This window comes from Nyctibius grandis, chromosome 21, assembly GCF_013368605.1.
Source record: "Nyctibius grandis isolate bNycGra1 chromosome 21, bNycGra1.pri, whole genome shotgun sequence".
In the NCBI taxonomy this organism is placed as follows: domain Eukaryota; kingdom Metazoa; phylum Chordata; class Aves; order Nyctibiiformes; family Nyctibiidae; genus Nyctibius; species Nyctibius grandis.
The window spans coordinates 4,746,185-4,760,825 of record NC_090678.1 but is presented as its reverse complement, the minus strand read 5'-3'; the positions used below and the strand labels follow the sequence as shown (position 1 = coordinate 4,760,825).

Sequence of the window (14,641 nt, the reverse complement as noted above, 5' to 3'; positions counted from 1 at the left end):
GTAGCCAAAAAAACTGAAAAGCATTTCAACTTAGTAAGTCTTCAGTAATGCACAAACAAGAGCTGTTACAAGGATTTCTGCCTTCATGTAAAAACTTGTTGTGAGCCAAAGAAAATCTGCGAGACAAAGCAAAACGACCATTCTCAAAACTGCCTTGATAATCTATTTTCTCTTCCTTACCTCTAAATGAAAGCTGTTTCTGTGCTAAGTGTGGATTTCTGTGTATAAAATGAGTGTTTGTTTCTCTTAATGTATATGAGTTACACTTCCTTGTTTACTGTGTTGCAGGAGTCCCATGCTGCCCAGTTGCAGATCCTTATGGAATTTCTCAAAGTTGCCAGGAGAAACAAACGAGAGGTAACTTGCTTTGTGTTTCAGTGGGTGAGGTGGTTGTCTGCTGCCTTCTATGAGTTAATTTCTGTTTAAGTGGTGTGTTAGCCTGGCATTATCTCTGCAAAGAAAAAGGCAAGGCGTTTTTGGGGAAATCTCAGGCAGAGGACACATGGGTTTCAAGGAAAATTAACCTCTTTACATGTGACAGCTTCAATTTTTAATCGCTTGCCTTTTTGTCTCACGCTGGTGAAGCATGTGGGAAGAAGGGAATTTGAGGATAGAGAGTCCCCACTGTAAATTCACATCAAATTCTTGAAACAAGATTTTTTTTCTGTGATGGGAAAACTGAAAGACGGGGAAGGAGTGAAATTGTTGTCTCTCACAAATTTTTTTCTTTCAGTATATCAAATACCATGACTAATGCTGTGTCATAAAAGAATGAATGTTCTGTGCTCTTTCCTGTTTTTGTTTCAAAATGAGTGTCTCAAGGAATGAGAGAGGGTTCCGTGATCACATACATGGTCTTTCATGGTTTTGGACTTACAATTTATAATGTCGTGCAATGCATAAACCTTAATACCAGAAATGCCCAGGAAACCTAGAAGAATGATTGTGAAAACAGCGGAAGGACGAGCTTTCTTGGAGGTCATGGTTTCTGATAAAAGATGTGAAGAACATAAGACCCAACAGTGTGACTGTAAGGTCAGGCTTGAACCATGTAGGGCAATGGGTGTAAGAAGCCTTGTCCAGAATGGAGTGAGGGTCTGATTGTGGAGCCATCCCAAAGCAAGTTGTTTAGAGTCTGTCCACCAACCTGTGGCCTTCTGACCAGAACCAACAGGAGTAATGGAACGGAACTAACCAAAGGGGAAAACTTGAGTCCAAGATAAAGTTGCCTTTGTAAAGTATGAGACTTACTAGGCTAGGCATAGTATCCCATGAGAAGTGGTGAAAATACTGTTCATTTGGATACTTAAGCATCAGATGAAAATGTATGCTAGAGAATATCTCAGCTGTCGCTAGAGGTATTGGTGAAGATGAAATGGCATGCTTCTACTTCTGATTCTGTTTAGTCTGAAGCATACTATCTGTTTGATCCTTCAGGGTTGGAAAAAATGGAGAAATGTATATTACTGTTATTTTTCTGCTTAAACAGCAAAGACACGAGCATTGCTCAAAACCATTGAGGTATCTTTTTAGCTTTCACTTTCTGAATGCTGGTAGAAGTTATTTTATGGTGGCTTAATCTACAAACACTTCTCAAATCTTCACAATATCTACTTTCATTTTCCTATATTCCTAATATTTAGCATTATGCAGAGAATTTCAGAGCTTGACCCATCTTCACTGCAGAATTGATGCAGGCTCTGGCCGTTGTCTATCGGCACTCATTAAACACCTTCCCTCAGGATTCGGTGTGGCTTGAGGGACCATTAAGATACTGGGGAAGTTTCCTGGTAATGCTGCCTTTGTCTAGGAGGTGTGAATTGAGAAGTAGGTGCTTCAGGAGGTTCATACACAGCTTAGCTAAGGAGCTCTCCCTTGAGTAATCCTGGGGTGATTTAAGTGCAGGGTGTATGGCACAGTACTGTAAAGTCAGTGTGGCTTTGCTTTGTCCTCTCCCAGTTGAAACTGAGTTAGACCAACTCTCATAGAAAGAGGGGCTGTTGATGCCTACTTTAGTTTGCATGTGCTGAACCGGAAGGATGAAGAGAAGGGAAATTGCATAGCTCTTGATTTTTAACATACCATAGTACAGTTCCACCACTGACTGTGATTTTCAGCACCTGGGAAACCTTTCCCATCTCATCTGTGTCTGCCCTTGGCTTTAGTGATAGTGTACAAGGAAAGCATCTCTTCTTCAAGGCTGAAGAAACTTAGTTTTGGCTGCAGATCTTCCAAATATGGCCTTGGGAATATCCTGAAGCCTGTTGGGACACAGCTTATTTCAGATCCTCTCTGTCCCTGCTTATGTGTTCCCTCTGTTGCCAAGACTTCCTCTGCTGTTATTTCTTAACTCCCTTTATATTCCAGCATGAAATGCAGACTGTCACGTCTCAAAAGACTTCTGTGCAGGCCTGTCAGTTCTGTCCTTGCTATAGTGGTTAGCATCTGGCCTTGCCATTTATTTTGAGGGAAATGAGGACTTGTCAAACTCGCTACTGGCAATCTTTCTTTTCGCTTGATCAGGGTAAGAAAGATGAGAACCAGTGGGTAGAAGCACGGAAAATACAGATCAGTCAGTAGGATAGTTTTAGAAAGAGATCAAAACCTGTCTTCAGCAATAAAGCTATACCCATGGAGTAAATTAAGCCAGTTGATGCTTCCTTTCTAGTAAATCCCAAGGCCCTCTGTGTAGCTGGTGGATTTTGTGACAAGTATTCCTTTCCAGAGGGAGTTTTCTGTGTGGATAATAGAGGAGCTACTGTTGTGAAAGGACATGGGTTGTGCTGGTGGTGAGGATGTATCCAGGCTGCAGAAGGCCTGAGGTGCTAGTTTGGAAGATGAGAAGAGGGGTTTAGGGGGCCACCTTAATGCAGTTAAGCAGAGGAAGGTTATCAGAGCTTTGAAATTTACTCTAGTTTCCTTTGATGCTGTAGTAGGTGACTCTAAGAAATAAGGATGGAGCTCAAGGACCATGTGTGGACCCTGGAACACCTCTATGATGTATTGCACATAGCTGAGCCATATGAGCAGGCTTTATGCAGAGGAACACTACCTTTTTTCCTTTCCTAATTCAAACCTGGTTCTAGTAAAGGTGACTACAGAGTAGTGGCAATTTCACTCAGTAAGCCATAGCTGTAACATTAAGTTCTTACACAAAAGAAGTTTGTTTATTTATTATGACTGAGTGTGCTTGTTTCACATTTTTGGCTTAAATGTTTAAAGTAATGTAATATTGCTGGGTAACTTTGTTTCCTGATATGCCTTTTTGAATATTATTATTGCACAATTTTATTAGTAGATTTTATTTATCACATACTGCAAGCTCTTACATAGAGAGTAGATACTTTGTTAGTTAATACAGATAGTGCCTTAGAGTTAGTGCACCTGTACAATATTTCATAAAAAACATTTTCAGAGCATATAGTTAACCACCTGTAACTGCTTACCTCACTCAAGTTTTGTGGGTTTTTTCTCTTGCCTGCATGAAATAGTGACTTATTGGAGGGGGTTTATATCTAGAAGAAAACCATCTCTTTATAGACTTGTACTTAAGAATTCAGAATATTGCTGTAGTCAAGTATTTTGACAAATGCCTCTTTCTTCCACTTTCATCATTTCTCTAGAAGATAAATGTGAGGTTCAGCACCTGGAGAAGTTTCTATTAGAAATCCTCTTTTGATGTGTTCATAACTTTCCAAAACATTGATCTTTCAAGCTGAAATTTACTGTATGCTTTTTGCACAGAGGTATTTGCAAGTCCTTTTTCTTTTATGTTTATGTATTTTGTTTTCTTTTTGACCTATGGCGATGTGACAAAAAAAAAAAAAACAAACAAATCCTTGGCAGTAGTAATAGAAAAAAAAAATTCTTTGTAAAAGATTGAAAACAAATGGCTAAAGCTTGAAAATACTTTTTCAACAAAATAACAAATAGTTTTGGAGGGGAGAAATGTATTGATCATCCACAATAGTTGGTTGTCTCTAATGCAGACTTAACGTGGCTGTGTGCCTTTCCATATGTGTGCACAGTTAAGTGAATGCACACTCTGTTTTTTTGATCCAGCCGTCTCTTCTGTTGGAATCAGAGATTCAAGGAGTCTGGAAGGTCAAGTTCAATAATGAAATACTTGAGGATTTTTATTACTGTTTTCAAGGGAAATCAAATGCAACAACTGGTGACTTTTTTAAATACATATTTTCATGCCAGAGTTTTCATGCCATTAGCTTAGCTGTGTTGTTAAATACTTTTTCAAATTTAATTTTGTTTACTTTTAAATGATTGCTTTCTTTTCATCTTGAACACTTTGTGAGAGAGCTGATATCAGTTAATACAAAAAAAAGTCTCCCTAGTTTTTTATTAATCACTTTAAAAAGATGCCTTACTAATTGTTTTGTCAGCATTTGAATGTTAACAAATGAAGTTAGACACCACCATATATATCATTTGTCCTAAAGCATAATTAGCTCAGCTACCTGATGGAGAGTGCTATTTCTGTGAAGTATCACCATTGCTCACTGAAGGAGGATGCTGGGCTGAACAATTAGTACCACAATTCAAGTTCTACAACGTACAGGTGATATTCCCTAGATGCATTCACGCTTCTCTTGGCAACTGTCACTTCATTTTTATGTTTCGTGGGCTTTTTCTTTCTAATAATGTCATATTAAGTCTTTCATATCTAACAAACAAGACCTCTTTCATGTCTGCTAATGCAAGGGGGCTGTTTTCAGCTGGTAGGCATCCTGGGACAGAGAAGTACTCCTGAAATATCTCAGGTTTGCTGCACTGAGTGCCTGCTCAGCATTTCAGAATTGTTGTTCTTTTCAGTCTCAAATGTACGTATCTATCCAGCTGTCTCCACTTACTCCATATTTTGAGCATGTTAAATACTGAAAATAAGAGGAGTTATTAGTTATTGTAGGATAATTGCAGGGAATTATAAGCATGAATTCTCCAGGGGTGTCATTACCTTCTGTTAATCACTTCACCTGTCAAGTCTTATTGTTCTGCACATTCACACATGGATGAACTAATGAGTAAGCAAGAGGAGGTGACAGAACTAGAAATCACTCGTGCTCGTATGTTGTCGTATAGTCTTGATTACATCCCAGGACTCCTGAGGTGAATTTATAGCTATAGTAATCTCTTTCCTATCCACTGCACTTAAATAACCGGTATTTTAAATCTATTTGCATTTCTAAGCTACTCAATGAGAGACGTGAGCTCTGACTGCAGTGATGATAAACCAAGGATACATCTAAGTCTATGAGCAGCAAGCTAGAGATTATCATATAAACAGGAGTGTATAATAGCTGACTCTCCTTACTGCAGTGGAGAGGTCTTTCCAAAGAAAAAGAGAGGGCAACCTAGTACTAGGAGGTAAGTAGCATGTACAGTGATGTATTAATTAATCGAACTGTTTAGACAGCTTTGTTCCCTACCCCAGATACCTTTCTCTTGTGACACTTTTCTGTTGGATCCTATCAGTAAGCCTTCAAAGCCTCTTACTCCTGCAACTAAAACAGGAGGATTTAAATGAGGGGGAGGAAAATTCAAGATACGAAACATGATTTTGATCAGCCAGGCGTCTTCTTCCTCCTACCCTCAGGAGTTGTTTGTGCCAAACAGCTCAACCAGGGTCTTGTCCTCAAACCTTTGTTAGCTCTTCCTCAGTTAAGAGGAAACATTGACCATTTGGAGGAAGTATTGATCAGAGAAGAAATATTCCCTGCAGACTGTTATAGGTGGACTGCCTATGTGTCTAAAAGGCTTGGATGCCATGTTTCACCAATGGAAGTAACTTGTGGAGGCTCAGGTGTTTTTCTTGTCTTCATACCAAACGAAACCTTGCATCTTTTTCCACCTTTGCAAAGACTTCATAACAGTGAAGTGTTAACAAATGGAGTCTGATGTCAAAACAAGTGAGATTTACAATTAATTTAGAAGGCTAAAATCTCTGCAAACTCTGAAGATTACTTCCTTGCAATAGTTGCCCTGTGTGTTATAACAGGCTCTGTATCAGAAGCAATATAGGAAGGAAAACCCTGAGGCAGACAAGACTGTCAGCTCGTTTCCAGAGAGAGAAACTGACCTTATTTCCTGTAGAGTTGTTGAAAGTATTGAGTTTTATGGAAAGAAATTAATTTCAGTGTGTACCTTTAGGAAAGGTTCATCTGTTGATACTGAAGTTTACACTTGTATTTGGTAGAGCACTAGTTGATGGAAGAACAAGAAGTAGGAAGAGATCATGTTGGATGGAGTTATGGGATAGAATGAATGGATTATCTACAAAGACTACCTGATTTATCCTCCTCAGCTGGACAGATGCTTGTTTTTACCCTGTCCTGGTTGGTGCAATGTGTGTTTGCAGGGGAAAAAAGATGCTTCCTCTGGTAACAGTCTGTCTTTTTGTCTTGATCTGTGGTGTACGCTGTGATGAATTTGTGAAGGTTTTGGTTCGGAGCCTTGAAGACGTTTGACTGAACATCAAGGCTTGTGAGCTTTCAACAGTGTGAATCCGGACACTCTGTTTAAGCTGCTTGGTGGGAATTGTGTCAGTGATTTCACAGTATTGCTGTAGAAAATAACTTTTGCTGTTCTTGTGCTTTTTCTAGAATTGGAAAGACTGCTGGTCAAGGGTGTATGACTCTTCCTAATGCATTTTTCTAGGCTGTCTCTGTGGCACTGGGAGGCTCTGCTGAGCTTTTTTGTAAACGTTTAAAACTGGCACGAGGAGACCCAGTCAGGACTGCTTGTTGTCTGCGCTGTACAAAGGATGAAGTCACTGCCTCCTGAGGGGCCCTCGGTCCGGGAAAAACAGGAAGAGCGAGGATGAGAACTCAGCACTGTGCCTAGCTACGCTTGTTGGTAGATAGCCAACTGAAGTCAAACTCTGACCGTGACCTGGTGTTTAGTGTTGTGCAAATTCAAATTAATATTTGCACCCAAGAGTCTTATGTGGTATTTTGGTAGCACAGTGGGGTGTCTCTATCTCTGAGCAACGCTAACCACGGGGTTTCCTTTCATTCACATACTCCAGGGCTGAGAGTTGTCTTTGGAGAACTTCTGGTATGTGTATCTAGACATCTTTAGACTCAAACCAGAGGGTCTTGGAGGGGGCTGCCTGGTAGGTGTGAAATGGGTTTGGATCTGAAAGGTTACCTGAAAAGAACGACATGAGAGCCTGCGTTTCCTACTGTGGTACCTTCTCTGGTGACTGCTGAGTGTAAGTTTTTCTCCTTGGACACTGCTTTCAAATATTGTTTTGACCTATTGCTGCTAGTCCGTATGTTTGAACAAGATGGTTGCCAGTGATCATGCTTTATATTCTTGAATTCTTCAGCTACTTCTAAAAAAACTTAATTTCAAAGGGGGATGTTCACCTCCCTTTGCTGAAAGCATTTACAACTGCTAGTTGTGGGGTGGGAGTCAGTTGCCTGCTTACATGGGAGTCGTGTGCAGCCCATTCACTGTGTAAGCTTGTTTGTCCTTGAAGTTTTGCTTAGGTGAGACTAGCTCCGAGTTGTGCCCTTGGCTTGTTTTTCTTAACTGACATGCAGCTCCTTGATATAAGAGAAGATCTTTCCAGTCCATTAATTCTTGACTTGCATGTTCTGAAATACTTTTTCCACAGGTTATAAGAAACATAGGCTATTTTGAGGTCATCTTTTTTCTTTCGTACATATGTATTTGTATAACTTAAGACTAGAACATTATACCTGCTTCTTGTAGTTCATTCAGTGGAGTTGAAATGACGAGGTTTAACTGCTGAATTGGAACCTTCTTGTCCACATTGGCCCTTTCAGTTCTGGGACAGCATCCGTGTCTGAGAAGAGAGTTTATAGTGTGTGCTTCTGTTTTAGCATACATTTCAGTGTTCATTCTAAGTGTTTTTGCTGGCTTAATCTGCAGTTTGACAGGTGTGATTCTGCCCATCATTGGGACAGGACTTGGCTTGCTTTCTGTGTCCAACATAGTGAAAATCAAATTAAGGGCCCATAAATCTGGATATACTGCAAGGACTATAATTCATTTAGCTTTCCTTAAATGTCCCTCAATGGCTGGCAATTATAAATCAGCAGTCTCATTTTTCAGAGTTTAATTGGAGTGAATGTGGACTGATTTAAGATCTTTGATAGATTAAAGCTAAACCATGAAACACTTGAGCCAACCTACCAAAAAAAAAGTCTGTGTGGGCATTAGTAACTGTTTGATGCTGATATAAGATGACTCTTCCTAAAATAAGCATGAAACACACTTACCTAGTTCTTAGACTTGCTACTATCAGATAAGTTTATGGTAGGTTCAAATTGCTTGCCTTAATGTAACTAGAAGGAAGAATTAGTAAATGAAGTCCCAGATGTTGTACTTTTGGCTCTGTGCAGTAGTTAATAAAAGCTGGCCAATAAAAAGTCTCTGCTCTTGTTCCTATAAAAAGGTCTCCTGTTTATGTGATGGCAACAACCGTCAATTATTTTTCAGTTGTCCAGTCTGGCCGTGAGCCAGTACACTGTATAATAGCTGATTTCCTTGCTGTAATTCGGGAACTTCTAAGTGTTTTTGTAACTTCTTTTTAAATGGGATTTATGAAAGTGGGGGACTAATGGTATTTGTCTGCTAGAGCTGAGTACAGGCAGGACCCGTGCTGGGCGAGTGTCACTTAACTTTACCACTAATCTTGGAGCTATAGCACCACCTGCTATTCTTGCTGTAGGTTTTGCAAGTGAAAATGGAATTATCTGTTATGGTGTAGTGGTTTGTAAATTATCTGTGGCAGTCTAGTTTTAAACCATTAAACTTGTGCTGTCTGTGACTCAAATTAAATATAAACTGAAACCTTCAGAGAAGAGAGATTAGGGTATAAATACAATGTCGGCTCATTCCAAGGAGGAAGCAGCCTGGTTAGAAGTAGATTTGAACCCAGCAGTCTTTTCCTTACTTGTCTTCAGGGACAGAGCTTTTTTAGTGTTGAAAAGGTAAATTAAAATGGTGGATTATCTCATGCAGAGCACACAGATATTTGGAATGCTGATCAATAGCGGGGGTTTAAGTGGTGGGTGTGTTTTTGTTTAAGCAAAACTTTCTGCCACTTAAAGGATCAAGCTTAAGCACTCAAGAGAATAAGTCTTTGGGAGTAGCTTGCCAAATGTTCTTGGGAATATGTGATGCTAAGCGTAATATGTCTTGCAATACGAGCAACTTTGGATTTGGGTGATTTGATATTCCCTTATAAAGTCAAAATGACAAAAATTTGTTTGGCCTTTAGAGAATGTGTTGTGCTTAATAAGCTTTCAGTGGACTTGCCAACTTGGTGACAGCTTCTGGTTGAATGCCACAGTGCTAGTTGTTTGTAGACTTATTGTCAGTTGAGGAGAGTCAGGTAGACTTCCAGTTCTCAAATTATTTGTTAGACGTGTGTGTCTTAGTGAGCCAGACTTGCACTGGAGCTGAGTTTTGTCTGTCTAGGTCCAGACTCGGAGCTCTCACCTAAAGAAGTGCGTGTGTTCAGGTCTTGCAAGGCTGGGTATAGGGTGTGTGGGTGTTTGGATGGGATGTGTCTGCTGAATGAGGGTGGGAATTAGAGCTGGTAAGCAGATGATATTCTTGCTTAGGAGTAAATGATTGCCAAGTCTGTGGCTTCACAGTTGCTAGAGATGAGCGAAGCCAGGTTACTGACTGACTGAAAAGTAACTGCAAAAACCTGAACAATACTACGTGTGACACACAGAAGGGAAAGGGGATGTTGGCTCGTGAGAGGGGAGGTCCCTTTTTGACCCTTCCAGGGATAGCCCTCACATTGGCTGGAGTTTATGGTACAATCCAAGGTAAGTATCACACCTTTGAAAAGTGCCACGTAGCGCTTGCTTGGTGCCAGGAGCAAATCTCTCTGTGGTCATAATAGATGTGTTTTTTTGCCAATCCAAAAATGTTATCAGTAAGTTTAAATTGGTAAATGACAGGTTAACTGCTAGCAAGAGAAATGCTCTTAATACCTTTTTAGCAAAACACTTTGTATTTTGTTGAAGGGTGAAATTATAGTTGTCTTTCATGGTGTTTTTTTTCTAATTATGTTCAGTGTTTGTAAACCAGATATAAATACCTTGCATGAAAGATGTTAGAGGAGCATAATAGTATTACTTGGAATCATGTGGGTCTCTTTAATCTCAAAGTACCTCATGCTCTTTTTTTTTGCACTGATTCATAATAACAGCTTTGTTTTGAATGTGGTTTGTGTGCACACTTATGTTAATCCATGCATATGAACTTCCTGCCTAGTGACTTTTGAATCATGTAGCATGCCAGTTAAGATAGTTGAGGTTCCTCTCTGAAAAAAATAGTAATTTATCTTGGTGGTGCAGTGCAGATTGATTTAGTCTTCTCCCGTTCTCTTATCCACAGCAATTGGAGCAAATCCAGAAGGAGCTAAGTGTTCTGGAAGAAGATATTAAACGAGTAGAGGTGAGGTGCCCAGACATTGTTCTGACTCTGGCAATTTTTCATTTTCCTCAAGCTGTTTGCCTTGCTTGTGGGGCTGCTGTGTTAAATTTATGGCATTTGAGTCAGTAATGGGAAAATGAACAGATGGTGCTCTTTCTTTAACTTGTTCATTTAGTTGATGTGTGCAAGCTAAGCTGCAGGTTGGTAAGAGAGGGGCTTCGTTGAAACCCAGCTCTGATATAATCACGTCTTTCAATTTCTTTGTGTTGGTAGCAAGTGTTTTAGAATAATTGCTAGAAATCAACAGCCAGTATATTGATCATAACTTAGGATTTTTGTACCTTGCGGTGCTCTGGCTGTTTGCACAGGCTGTTTAAATCGTTGCAGCATGCCACTCTTGAAATGGAGAGGTATTGGGGGGTGCACAAGAGCCCTAATACAGGGGCTGGGTAGGAGCAGAACCGGTTCCTGCTGCATGTCAAAACAGAAGCAATCTGCTACCTCCTGATATAATTCTTTTAATTCCTTAATGAGGGGGAATCTCTTGAGATTTTTGTTAGTCATTACTCTCCAAGTATTTGTAAACCCATCAGCTCAGTCTTTCTGTCCTTGAGTTTCTTAGGTTTCTCCTTGGTCCTTTCCTCTAATCATTCTAGTGTTTTGATCTTGGAGCAGGAAACGGATGTTGCAGGACTGTGTCATACTGCCACCTCTCTAAATAGCGTTTCCTTGAAGCTGCTTGGGAATCGGTTTGCAGGTCTGCCTCTCTCTTGCTTGTCTCGAGCTCCCAACCATTGCCCAAAAGCCTTTTAGATTTCTTCACTTCCAATTTATACGCATGCTGATGAACTATCAAAATATAAATAGAACTGACAACTGCAGGAACTTCCCTTCAGCTGATAGCTACACAAATTGTAACGCTGTAGATAGCACCATTTTTTCAGACATATTTCCCTAAATGTTTCTGAGCTCTTAGGAAATAAATATACCATAGCATGTTTCCTTGAGACTGGTAAAATAGGTCTTCAGATCTAGGAGAAGCTATTCCCAAAGCTGCAGGATCCCTCAGAGAATATCTAGCTTCCTGCTTTTCTGCTCTTAATTCAGGCACTTCAGTGGACTGCGGCTGGGGTACGTATCTGGTGTGTGATAGTGATCTTCGGTCTGACCTCGAAAGCCTTGGATCTGTTGTCACAAGTATCCTACTTTCTGCCTAACAACTAATGGGCACCTGGTGGGAATAAGAAAAGCACCAGTAATGTTGTCCTGGAACACTTTGCCCCCTTAATTAATGAGCTGCAGCATCCTGCATAGCTTCCATTTCTCAAACAGATGAAAGGTACGGTCTCATACTGGGTACACAGCAGTGATTTACTCTGGCAGTGACAAAGCCAAGTTTATGTGCAAAGTTTGTCTCTTGTGCACTTGTCCCATGGAAGACTGATAGATCCTCTTTTAAGTCTGGGGCACGAGACCACCTTTGCCCTGTCTTCTTGTAGCTGTTCTTGCCTTGACCCATGTTCATCATTGCTCTCCAGTTGTAAAGGCTGTTAGATAAAAGTTTGCATGTATCTCAAAAATGCAGTTATACCTTGCTTGTTCTGCCTTGTTTAAGGGAGGTGCTGGGTTAGAGACAATTGGATGCTACCCAAATCCATTGATCCTTTTTTTGAGTATAAACTCCAGAACTGCCTCTTTTGGGGCAAAAACCACTGCAGTTATAGGATTTCAGAAACCCAGTTGGAATGATAACAAAAAAAAACACACCTCAAGAAAATCAATGTTTCTTCAGGTATAGTAAAGACTTCTGAGTGAGAGTTGAATAGATGTAGATACAGTTGGTTATGTGCTTGGAAAAGCAAAAAATTACTGTGTGAACGCTGTATATTAGAAGTTGCCTGCTATTCACGTTCTGTCAGCTTTGCTGTAACGTGGCTTTCTGTTTCAGGAGATGAGTGGTTTGTACTCCCCAGTCAGTGAGGACAGCACAGTGCCACAGTTCGAGGCTCCCTCACCTTCACACAGGTATGGAGCTTGCAACTCAGAACTCAGATTTCAAGCTGTACGTGTTGCACTGTACTTGCTAGTCCTCTCCATGCCATGCCCAAAACACAAGCAAAACTAGTTTTTGAGTGCTGTACAATATTTTCCTGTTCTGATTTTGATTGGTATAAACTTTATGTCAACAAAGCAGTGAAGAAAAAAGCCAGGCTGCAGCTGGATGAAAAGTCTACTCAAAACCAGATGCTGTGGAAAGCTGATGGTTTTAAATGTAGTGTGGATTAGTTAACTTGAGTCATAAGCCTTTGCTGTGGTATGAAATATTACTGTTAAATACTTGCTGCCTTTTCTGAACGTTATGCATGGCATAGGAGAAGGCTTAATTTTGTATGATATTGGTGTCCTCTGGCTTCCCCACTCAGCGTGAATGGCTGAAGGTACAGGCTCAGCGGATCAAAATTTAAAATATACAGTCTATTGATTCTGTTTATCTGCTGTCTGTTTTGATTTAATGAAATGCCTTTATAATAACATTTTCAATGTGGATTTTTGTCTGGAATATTGCGTAGTCTGGTTTCTTGGTGATAAAATTGCAGATGCTTCTTGTGTCCAAGTTACGTGTGCCAGGGTTTGAAGTGCTCTGCTTCTTTATAGCAGTGTTTTTTGGTTGTAAGAAAGCTCTGATTTCCCAGGGCTAAGTTATGTTATTAAATCATAATCTCTCTTATCTCTCCCCAGTGTATTTTAGTAATAGTAAACTGTTGACTTCTGTTATAAAAATGTACTGGTACCTTTTCTGCAATTAGCAGCTCTAAACCTAATAGCCCAAAAGTAAGTAAGAAAAAATGATCAGATTTCCTCCCCTACAGAAACTTAGATACAGTGCTTTGGTAAGGTGCCTGGCAGTATTGGCTGGGAATTCATACCAGGATGCTATTTCTGGACACAGAGACCAGAATCTTATATTTCTATGAAGCTCTGGTTGGTCCTGAGGTAGAGGACAGGAATACGGCCAAGATGGATGGGAGCAGCGTGTGTTACCCTGCCCGTCACTGCTTGCCTGTATTTTTGGGTGCAGGTATGTTTCTCATGCGGGTTATTGCGGTTTTGCCAAGCAGCAGTTTTGTGAAGCTGATGAGATTCTTCTCAGGTTCCACTAGTTTTTTGTTATTGGCTCTTAAATAGATTGCTTGCTGTTTGCTTCATGGTACTGCTGCTTGGGGAAAACTTGAGCACTGGCTGGGCTGAATTGGTTACGTGTTGAACACCTTCAGGCCTAGAAACCTTTTTTTTTTTATAAAGACTGTACTTACAAGCAGAAATTTATCTATTACTTGAGCCAAGCTAACAAACAAGCTCCCAAAGAACTTTATCTGTTGAAAGCTGGACTGACATTTTAAGCCCAAGAGCTTTGGAGGGGGAAAATAATGCTGCTCTGAGAGACCTACACTGGTTTCAGTCTACTGAGAATTTCTTATTATTCCTTGATGCCTGTTTATTTCACATCCTAGGGTCAATCATTCTCAGATCTTGCTTTTGAAGATGTAAGATAGTGTCCAAAGTATTTTAGTGACTTTGGATTGATGTGCTTCACCTGAGGTGTGCTGGGTGTGGGTTAGACTATGGCAGGTGCAGAGACCATGAGCTGTCTTTCTTGTCCAGTCTTCTTATGCTTGTCTGGTTCCATCTCAACTGTGTCTTGAGCTTTTTGGTTTTCTCTGGTAAAACATGCCAGGGGTGTGATATAAGAGAATGTTTAGGGGTTTTCTAGGATGTGTGGGATTGCCTTTTTCTTTTGGCTTGAGAAGACCCCATCTCTGTCTCTCAGTGACATTCCTGCGTTAAGAGGTAGTCTTGAGTGGTCGAAGAGAGAATAATACATGAAGGAAGTGACTGAACAGGCATTGGTTGCTGCTGGATTCTTGTAATTTCTGTCCCTGCCCTATCCTGACAGTTTTGTTTAACTTAAGTAATTGAATTGGTTTGAATTACCAAAACTTGGATTCCAGAAGGTTCTACCACTTGAAATGCATTTTCTTTTCAACATTAAATGTAAGTTTTGGAGAGTATCTCAAAAACTAAACTTTAATTTCTCCTTGGAAAGAACACTGCAGAACAACTGATAGGAGCTTTGAAATATGCTAATTTTTTTTAAGTTCTGTGTTAACTGAAATATTTAATGTCCAAAGTGCATTTTAGAGAT

At 40.1% G+C, this 14,641-nt stretch overlaps 1 protein-coding gene across 2 annotated transcripts in view; it reads left to right on the top strand.

Annotated features, from left to right (window-relative positions):
- The window catches only part of COP1 (COP1 E3 ubiquitin ligase), a 133,634-nt gene that overhangs the window by 14,674 nt on the left and 104,319 nt on the right, over nt 1-14,641 (top strand). For both annotated transcript variants that reach the window (XM_068416859.1, XM_068416860.1), the window contains exons 6-8: nt 289-357; nt 10,399-10,458; nt 12,386-12,462. In XM_068416859.1, coding sequence (XP_068272960.1) covers nt 289-357; nt 10,399-10,458; nt 12,386-12,462 — 206 coding nt within the window. The remainder of the gene's footprint in view (nt 1-288; nt 358-10,398; nt 10,459-12,385; nt 12,463-14,641) is intronic.